General features: G+C 37.7%; 1 protein-coding gene across 2 annotated transcripts; it reads left to right on the top strand.

Moving 5' to 3' along the window:
• The first annotated feature begins 4,090 nt into the window (after positions 1-4,090).
• Positions 4,091-10,043, top strand: LOC109539127. 2 transcript variants are annotated; one of them, XM_019906734.2, is made up of 10 exons: positions 4,091-4,263; positions 4,312-4,462; positions 4,517-4,718; positions 4,940-5,156; positions 5,212-5,369; positions 5,434-5,586; positions 5,638-5,802; positions 5,858-6,077; positions 6,565-6,763; positions 6,817-10,043. In XM_019906734.2, exons 1-10 carry the CDS (start codon positions 4,256-4,258, stop codon positions 6,976-6,978), a joined length of 1,635 nt encoding a protein of 544 aa, XP_019762293.1. In that variant the 5' UTR covers positions 4,091-4,255; the 3' UTR covers positions 6,979-10,043. The 2 variants fall into 2 exon arrangements, with proteins under 2 accessions (XP_019762293.1, XP_048519270.1); XM_048663313.1 differs by lacking the exons at positions 6,565-6,763; positions 6,817-10,043 and adding an exon at positions 6,444-6,558.
• The last annotated feature ends 467 nt before the right edge of the window (positions 10,044-10,510 follow it).

Raw genomic sequence — 10,510 nt, 5'->3', positions numbered from 1 at the left:
GGCTTGCCAAACACGCATTTCTGTTTGTTGTTATTGTGGATTATTTAATGTTATTGTGAAACGCAATGCGGGAGATTATTTTCTAAAGCGGGTGCTATTATAAACGCGCGAAGAACTAGAATAAGTAAAACGCATCTGCAAAAAAAAAATATTTTTAAATGTAATATCATTTTTGAATGAACATGAGATTTTCAAACATTGTCGCATATAAACCGTATGTTTTATTTAATCACTCTAGCTTTATTATTACCAGTTTTTTTATTCTTTAAGTAGTTACCTCAGACCTATGTTTTGTTTTTGATTTTATAATGTTTTATTTTAAATTTACCAATGTGAAGAATTTTGTTTTTAATAAAGGAAATCATTATATGTCATCACTATTTCTACTATCATCATTCTGCATTTTTAATGAAAAATTTAAAAGGTAACATGTTCCTTCAGGAACCGCGTTTTGAAACCTATTACCAAGGTGAAACTGGAACGTTGTAATCCGTTACAGAAAAATAACCGTTTATCACACCTCTACAAAGAATCACAAATCATTTTCGGTTAGCTTGGCCTAAATCTCTGACAGCTCCACGTTTCAATAACATTTTTTCTAGTTGCCTTGAAGGTTGCGTCTTTTCCCAAAAATATCGTTTCAAATTCTTGACCCAAAATGCATGTATTGCAGCTGTAAGATCTACCTTTTATCATGCACTACTGACAAAATATTTTTGTTTTGCAGGCTCTAGAACATTGGAACAAAGCGACGCCGATCCGAAGTAACTGCAGTATCAACCTGTACAAAAGTTGAAATATAAATCAATTTTGAATAAAATTTTCGTTTTTTTAGTATCTACTAAGGCAGTTTTTAACTGTTTTCTTCCCTGAATGTGCCTTAGAGTTTTATTGACGGACATTTTGGTTAATCGTGTCCAAATAATTCATTGGCGAAATCACTTCAAAACAGAACTTTTGCAATAATTCATTAAGTTAATTCAAGCTGGATTTCACCAAAAATTTTCACTGCACAGGCAAGATAATGACAATTATATCTCCCCGGTATACTCGTGGTGGGTCCCCATTCCGTTTTGTCCTCCTATCCTTCCGTCGATTCGCGTTTGTTATTTCAAGCACACGGATAAAATGGACAATGCGAACGCATGCCGTATGCCCATTGTTCTCTTGCGAGCAGCAATCCTATTGGACGTCCGCCATGTTGGGTGTCTTTTGTTCGCTGGCTGTCCATGCGAGGACGAAGACAGACAACAGTGGGACAGTAATTGGACGTTTAAAGTACATGTCAAAGTAAGCCCAACTATGCATCAAAGGCAATGACTATAAAACCATAAAGGAATAGTTAAACGTACCTATAGGTCTTTAACTTGTTTACGGATGGCAAGCGGTTACAATGTTTTCGGAACATTTGGAAGTAGAAAAGATAAACATTCCTGTTTGCTGTCACATACATTGTTAATTATAACGAAAATAATTCAAAATTCTGAAGCTATGTAGGCGGTAGAATCTAAGTTCTATCATTCGATCGAGTGAGCTTTTTGACCGCATCTTGTTTTTAAACATATTTCAAGATTTATTGGAGCACTTCTTTGACTGGACAATTGGGTATTCTTTTGGACCCAACTCTGTTACACTACTTACAACTCTCTCTGTTACAACTCATTTTATCTCTAATTATCTGCTTACTATTTTATATTAATTATCTTCGCATGTTTTCAGTTGAAAACTTCACGGAATTTAGACGATTTTTATATGCGATTTGGCATTAATCTGTATATCTCTTAACTGGGGATATAAGAACATAGAGTCCTAATTCCTTTCAAATAATACATAAATATGCACGAAGTTGTTCACAAAGATTACTAACTTTGTGAACACCCCATATAGTATTATGGTATCTTGAAGGCCTTTCAACAAGCTTTCAGAAAATGCTAAACTGTCAATCCTACCTTGAATCGCATTTCTGAGCAAATGGGGAGCAAAAGAATGCAATATCAATGCACTATCTTAGGAATGTAAAAAAATATTAGATGATTGGAGGACAAACGGTTGAATTGAACGTGGTGGTGCAATTGAATGGCCACCTAGATCACCTGACATATCACCAATTGACTTTTTCCTATCTGGTCATGTTAAAGCTAAAGTTTACAAACAGTTACCAACATCAGTTCAAGACTTGCAAACAAGAATAACACAAAGTTTTCGAAATACTCCAGTGCAAACTGTAGAAAAGGTGAAAAGGTCTTTTATGCATAAAGCTGAAATGTGTGTATAATGAGGGTTGGTGACCATCTCCGATACAAAAATATTAGTTAAAATCTTTCGGCTTTAATACTGTAATGTATAGTAATATGCTGTAATTCATAGTCTTTATTTATTATCTACTGCTGTATTAAATTGTAGTTGTTTGTTGTAATTAACTAATTAATAATGTATTCTAATAGAGTTTAGTGTGCTGGTCTGGAAGTCATTGTCAAGCTGGAGTTCATTGTCTTTATTTATTAATTAATTATTGTTCGTTTATTAAATGCAACATTTCCTATTTCTTCTAATCCATTTGATAATCTTTTGAATGCTTCAACTCTGTTTCCTTTAATTCAGATTCGGTACCTAAAGGTTAATAATACTTTTTTATAAGTATTGTACTGAAAACTGGTCAGTTTGATCTGTTCGGTCAAACTAAATTATTTACCGGTCGAGTGCATTCATCTGTAAGAGCGCTTATTCCTGCAAAAGTTTGACTTTGCAACCGATTTACTTTTTTTTACTTACTTTACTCAGAAACTTATGACTAAACGTAGGTAAGTACCTACTGAGAATTTAGCATTTTCTGAAAGCCTGATGAAAGGCCTTCAAGATACCATAATACTATATGGGGTGTTCCATTAAAAGAAATTGATTGGTAGGTAATGTTTACGGAAAACTGCGCCAGCCCAACGCTCCAGCGCAGTAACTCGGCTCCGTTGCTGAAAAATGTGACCTTTTTTTAGCTGTTTTTAGCTGAAAAATTTAAAAATAAATTTTATTAGAATACTCGCCTCCTCCATCGCGTTGTAAAAAGTTTTGAAATCCGTTTTCAGCTTCGAATTTGGTCCTAAAATTCTAACAATTTTTTATCAAGAAACGAACAAAACAAGCGAAAGTTTATAATAAATCATTTGAAAAACACGTCACCCCCATCCCCCCGAAGAATGTGGAATTTGTTTAAAAAAACTGTGGTTTTTTAGTTTCGATTGAATTTTTTTCATGCTTTACTTTCTACTCAAACACACTCTATTTTGAAGAGTTTTACTTAAAAATACTGACAATCTGGAAGTTTGTTGAATCGTTACAAACTAGGAAAATAAAAAATATTAATGATTATAAAAGGGACAACACTACAGAAAACCTTTTCGAACAAAGATGCCCTAATAAGTATTTAAGTGAGACATAAGGAGCAAGTAGAACAACTCTAACAGGGAATACAAACTCACAGAAGAGTAAAAATAAAACTTTCCTGTCTGTACTTGCCTGGGTCAAGTGAGTTACCATGCTTAGAAATGTGTTCAAATTGCAGAGTAAAATCGTGCCCAAACTGTTTCTCACTATTTAAAATCGCAATTTTTTCAATAATTGTTATATAATAACAATAATTCCAGAATATTAGCTCGTGTAGAGCAAATCTACCTACTTATAGGTATCTTACCGTATAGGTACTTACTCATTGCCTTTACACGGTAGTTGGGAAAGTTTCTATTCTTAACAGCTTATGAGGTAAACTCAAAGCAGCTGCACCCTCTTGGAGTAGTTTAGCCATCGTTTAGCGCCCGGTTACACCACTTAAATACGATTTTTAGCAAATTTTCCGACAAATAACGAACTTTTGACTTTCATAATACTCAAAAAGGCATAGCATAGTACAAAATGGCGGAGCTCTTGTCGACTGCTGCCCTCTTCCAGCCAACTGTTGAACTGTTGCTAGGTATTGAAGAAATTTCGGGTTTTCCTTGTCTAAATTGGGCGAAAAACAAAGACGGAACACAGGTGTTTGAATTAATTGATGCTAAAATCCGAAAATCCCCGGGGAACTTCGGGATTTTAAGTCAACTAAGGGAGTGACATTGTCAGCTGTTAGTATAGGTTATGTCGCCGCTGTTTACAAAAAACGGAATTTGTAGAAAATTACGACAATGTCTTTTTGTAGTTATACGAACAGATGTGTCCCCAATAGCTTGCTACTTGACGCAGTAATTTGCTGAAACTCTCACTTGAAAACATGGAAAGGTACGTATGCAAGCTGCGTATGAATCGGGATAATCAAAACCGTTCCAGAGATCCTCACCAACCCCTCTATGGGGCGGCAGCTCCCTCCGAAACCGAGCACGCTGAACCCAAGGATCCTGCCGAAGCCCAACAACTGAGCCCCAATACCCTAAAAGTGGCAGCTGCGGAGTGCCTGAATAGCTGGAGGTTGTATTTGCAGGTATGCACTTTAGTCGATTTTAAGGCAAAAATAGCTAATTGAATTCAATTTCAGATGCTCAACACAATGTGTGCGGCTGGAATGCGATTGGCACAGTCTTTATACAACTTGTCTCAATTGCAAAACGTTCCTATAGCCAGTCAATGCATCACTTGTTGGGAGGACCTCACTAGAGCCACAGCGATTGCAAGTAGTTCGGTTAAAAATCACATTTCGGCTGCCATGCAGGATATGAGCATTGGGGATACTTTTGCAGGTAAAGTAATAGGGTGGACAAGCTACCTAATTTGAAAAGCTTGAGCCGAGAGTTTTGATTTGAGTTGTCTCTAAAGTTTCAATAAACATTCAGGTCCATCGCGTTTGTCTATTTGGATATGCATAAACTCGGAATTGTATATTAATCGGACAGATCATTGTTTTTTATTCCATACTTGCCCACTTTCTAAACAAGATTGACTGGCGGCATTTTGTAAATAGAGTCGGATGCTCAAAGGCAACTAGAACACAACCAGCACATAATCACCGAAAACCTGTTAACATTCATCAATCTTCAATATCAATTCTCCATCGCGAGTTGTGAAAATTTCGGGGCAATGGCAATGTGTCCCTCTTGCCAAACCACTCCAGGCGGGGTGCACAACTCAGACTGCAGTATGGCCACGGTGCAGCAGTGCTTTAGCAAGCATGAAACAAGGTTTGGCGCTGGAAATGCATATTTTCCGGCTGAAACTAAAACTGCCCAAATTAAGGTCGCAAATGTCCAGTCCCAGAATGGAGGACTTTCCAAGGCAGCACAGCCCTATGGCAGATACCAGAGGATCCTCCCCTTACCCGGAGCCCATTCGAGGGCCGAGTCCGATTCATTCGGAGTTTAGTCGAGGCCCTGGTCCTTTGGAGACCTTAAGAGGTTCGTTCGCGAAAAGTACAATGAAAATCACGGGTAGGAACTTGTGTTTTTCTGGCTTAAATAGGACCGTTCCCCACACCTGGACCACTGCACACAATGAAGCTTCCGTTCCCTGGCAGGGGAGGTCAAAGATCTCCTCTACATTTCCCACTCTTTCCTCTAGGTGGTCAGCGTAGATGGTCCGAAGCTGCAGCTACTGATGTTAGCAGCTCTGAAGGCAAGCGCCAACTACACGTTCCAGAATAATGTTCTAATAGGCCGTGTTTAGGGAGTAAAGCCGAAGGTACGGCCCGCCGCTGGTCAATGCCTTGGGACACTGCTTGGGGCAGCGAAGGCTCAAGTGGCCCGCCCCGCCCAGGAAGCCAAGGAAAATTGTCGGTTCCTGCTGGGGGACCCGGCACATCTCAAGAACGGAGTAGAAGCACTACTCCAGGTTGGTTGTTGGCCAGATTCGTTTGCCCCAACGGGTAACAATTGTCTGACAACAGAATCAGTCGCCTCTCAGCCCTCCACATCTCATATCCAGCCGCATCCAGTCGGTGGAGTTCTTCCAAGCATTGAGGGCCTGTCCGAAGCCATTCAGCTGCTGTCCTGCCGCCCCAGTCGCTCCTCCATACCGACTGCCTCCATTCCAGGACACTCCTATGTACCGATTTGGGGTGAAACGCATGAGGATCGGATGCATAGGCGGATGTTTCCGTCCCAAAGGTGAGTGTTGATCCACACCGTTGCTCGCTTGTGATGATGGTTCAAAATAGTGTTTTTAAATGAGTTTCTTTAGCGCGCCGATCAGCAATAAAATGTAATTAAACGCTAATTTTATATGAGAAGGTGGGTTGATTTAAGGTTTCTACGAACTGAACTGGAAGTATGTGTGCTATAAGATGGGTTTACCAGTAGATAATTAATTGACTCAGTTTTTTGCGTTTGAAACTTTGATTTTCAGAGCATCTGGATACTAGAATGGCCAGCGAATTCGCATTTTTTCGCCAATATTGCTGAAAAATACTCCTCCACTCTAATTTCCCGTTATGTGTTTGTCATGATCACAAATAATTTTTTGTCCTTTCTCAGGTCATCACATAATAAACCCTTAAAGTGTCCGTCCCCAGTGCCTTAATGAATCAAACTAGTGCTTTTGGATGCGAAGGCAGCACATAAATCCTTCTCCTTTATGCGGTTTGGTTCCTTTCAGAGGCAACTGGCAATCAGTGGACGTGCCACATGCAAGCGGTATGTCCGTAACCGAACACTTTGATATTTTCCCTACCGGATTGCCACTGACTTCCCGCAAAAGCAGCTCTTCCACCGATTCCTCGTCTTGTCTTTCCATTCATAGCAGATCAACGGCCAGCGGCTCTGAAAGAGGCTCCACCAGTGAAGGAAGTGGGCCTGTAAGTTTCTGAATTGTTCTTCTGGAGCTCAGCTAAAATTTGTTTGTTTGCAGGATGCGATTCGCCTTCATACCAACTTCTATTCAATGTGGAGTGGAAGTGAACACCTGCCTTTTATCAGACTGCCTGAAAGCCAGGAACCACAAGACGATAGCGATACGGACGATCCGCCAACGGAACGAAGCGGCACAGCTGCCTTTCCCAAACCTTCATAGACTGCGGTAAGACTGATTAAGCATTTATCATCCATTCAATAGCTATTTACTCCATATTACTACCCAGTTTAATGTTATACGTCTACTCAAACCTGATTGCGATGGTTTTATGAGGACCTGACTAAGTGTGTAATTGTATGCTTGAGCGAAAGTAATAACGCTTCATAAAGCACATTCTAATAATGTCTTTAAGTAGGTTTCAAGGGGAAATTCGAGCTTTTCATGAACATATTCTGCATCGTAGGAGCTTCATCTCGTACATATCTGTGCAGAGTTGTATGTTGTGTGTGTACTTTATAGATCTGGTGTGCCCAATATCATCGCCACCAGTACGTTTCCAAGAGAAGTCGATGCTTTTTCATTTTCCTTGAGTTTCCGTCAGATATTGGTGTGTGTGATATTATTGCCATTGGTTCTTATGTGAAGTTCTAATAAGTTGATGGTGAGCTTGATGAAAATGATGGTAATGCGCAAAAATTACCAATGCGACTAATGTAATCACGTTTATGTGTTAGAGTAAGTTTGAATGTGAATATTGAAATCCAGATTGCTAAGAAAAGAAGGTTCAGAAATTCTAAGCGTAAACATGCTTTCTGGCCACAAACTTCAGCCAAAAACAAGCAATTTTCTTGAGTAATCAATTCAAATAGTCTTCAACAAACAGTCTCCCCGTTTAAGTTTCTGTAACAACTAGATAAGTCTTAGATTAGATTCAACTAAACTGCTCAACAACATAGACGTTGCAAGGAAAACTTTCAACTAATTTTGAAACTGGAGAAATTCTGTTTGATGCGAGCGATTTGATTTCTGTTTGACTCGTTATTTAGTACAATTCCTTTTTCTCGGTGGTCTCAGAAAACTGGACTTTTTGGTCTTGAAGTGAAACATTTTTTTTTGAACCGATTTTCAAAACCTAGGGCCTATCAGTCGAGTTGCGAAAAAAATACCTACAAGACCAAAAAGTTGATGTTTTTGACTCACAAACCGTTTCGGGCTATTTGGTTTATCTCTAAACTTTTGGTGTTGGGACCGAAAAAACTTTTTTGGTCAACTAGAAGCTTGCCGAACTTTGAGAAATTTTGCATTTTTCATGTGCTTCCCTGCACAAAATTTATTTTTGTATAACAAAATAAATTTTCTGAAATGCTTAAATTTTTTAAAACTCTGACTAACAAAAAACAAACGAGCTACATAACGCTGAATCCAAATTGCTCTAAACAGTCGGAATTTATCCACTTCCAGTCACTGCAAATTTGGCTGTGTATTTGTTTGTTCAGTTTTTTGTTTTGTTTGTGGTGTTTTCTCGAATGAATTATCGTGTGAATCTCTTTTTATTTGATTGTGTCCCAAAGGTTTTGGGAATTTTAGTCAGCTGACTATTGAAAAGTGATTCTTCCATTAGTAATTTGGGTGTGAAATCGCTCAGGTTCAGGGTTTGCTCATTTTCAGGCAACACCAAATGAATTTAATGTGTTTTTGACGTTTTATTTGTGTCCCAGAATGCTATACGAACTAAAGTAGGATAAAAAATAAGTATGTATTCGTTACTTGAAACTCTCGACTACTCACATAACATTCGTTTATAGTTAAAATTCGTTAAAAATTTGTTTTTTTTTCAATGCAAAATATCTTGCATTGTATGTTCTTGCAATGACTATCCATGACTTGGTAAATTTAGAAAAAACCCTCAAACACCTCTATTTTCATTTCTTAATGGAAATGTACACTTTAGTTCATTGTTCATTTTAGCAGCGGTTTGATGCGTTAAATGATAAATGTTTCATGAATATGCTGAGATGTTAGAAACTTATTGTGTATGTTCAAGCTAAGTTTGAAACTAGTAACTGTTTGAGAAAAGGAACAGGTTTTTAGCAGTGTCAAAAGCACTCAATTGCAGGACCGGTCATCAGACCTATTAACCCCCTAACTGATGAGGGCTAATCGGCCCGAAGCCTGTCCTAGACCTGCTTGCTTCTAAAGCAACCAAATATAATTCCCAATAAAATTTTTCAGTATCTGTAGCAATACCTACCATCTGCTGTTTTTCGCTAAATTCCGATAAATAGCTCAAGAATTAAGCAGAAAACCTACATGGAACAGGTTTGAATGTCGTAATATGTCTTGAATATTTTTCACTCGTCCTTCCAACGCACGAAAAATTACGTAAAACTTCCACATTTTCATTTAAAAACAACGGTGTTCGGCAGTATCATTTCAGCACTCAAAATCTAGTCTTAGTTGTGGTGTTTGAGCGTTTATTTCTAGAGCTACCATAGAGCGGGAGCTTTTGTGCGCCATTCTGTACATATTTTATAATTGATACTGGGGTGCGTTCAATATAATAATGTAAAGTTTAGTCAAACATAAATAAATGTTTAGTAGATCTTTGGCACTTTTACGATATTTGGTTTGTCACTGGAAAAGTTTTCTGTTTTCTTTTGGAGCTTTTTGACTGATTTGATTTTTTTCGTATCTTAAACCGATATCGATTAAAAAAGTCTTGAGCACATTTTGCTAAGGGAAAGGGTTGAAAATGGACTAAAAAAGTTATACAAGTCCGTTATCTATTATATACAAATACACCTTTTGATGTTTCGTAATGGTTGTTTGGCTTTTAGCTACAGAAACTCTGGAATTGCCCCTTTAAAACGGCCACCTTGTTTGTTCCAAAATTGATCCAAATGTATAAGTAACGAATACAAACTAATTTGGAAGCAATTCCAGTTTCTTTTACCGATTTTGCCAGTTTATTTGGCGAATGCGCCCATTAACCAGTCAATTAATGCGACAGCACTGCCCAATTTAAGACTTAAGAGTAACATAAAACTGCCATTGTTAAATTATCTGATACTATTAATTGGGAACCGTCTACTACTCATATTAGTCGCCTGGATTTGGCTTCGTCACTAGTCTAGTCATCGCAAAATATTATTAATATTTATAAGACTTTTTAACGCTTTAACCACTCTTCGCTGGCCGAAGGGTCTTTTTAACTTTAAACGATTTGTACTCGTAGATGGTCTATGTTTAGCCAACGATGTAAAGGGAATAAAATTGTAGCAACATACAGAGGTTTTATTAGCCATAAATTCATTTGCATTCATTCATTTGCATTATCAGAGACAATATGTTCTGAGAGATCTAAGCGATGATAAAATATTATTTATTGCAATTTTTCTAACTGCCTACATTTTTAGATTATTTTTGTGTTTTTTGCACACAATTTTAGTTGCTTGATGCATTTAAAGTTAGATATCTCGAAAAGTATACGAGTGTTATCGCTAAGATAATGCCTCATGCCTATCTTCAAATATTATATCGCAAAAAATGTCGTGTTTTCCCAATAGATGATTTAATAACGAAAATCCGATCGCCGTAAAATCAATCCTGTTTTTTACATTACCGACGTTTCGGCATCCGTAGAGCAATTTTATTCTGGACTACCTGATGATGGCAAAACGTTAGGTTTTTCGTTAATTAATCATTGAAAACGATCGTAAAAAGCAGCATTTATTCTTATTGGATTATTTAT

The sequence above is a fragment of the Dendroctonus ponderosae genome, unplaced genomic scaffold, assembly GCF_020466585.1.
Source record: "Dendroctonus ponderosae isolate FM_Combo_2020 unplaced genomic scaffold, Dpon_F_20191213v2 Dpon_F_20191213_153, whole genome shotgun sequence".
NCBI lineage: Eukaryota > Metazoa > Arthropoda > Insecta > Coleoptera > Curculionidae > Dendroctonus > Dendroctonus ponderosae.
This window is presented reverse-complemented; position numbering and strand designations above follow the sequence as displayed.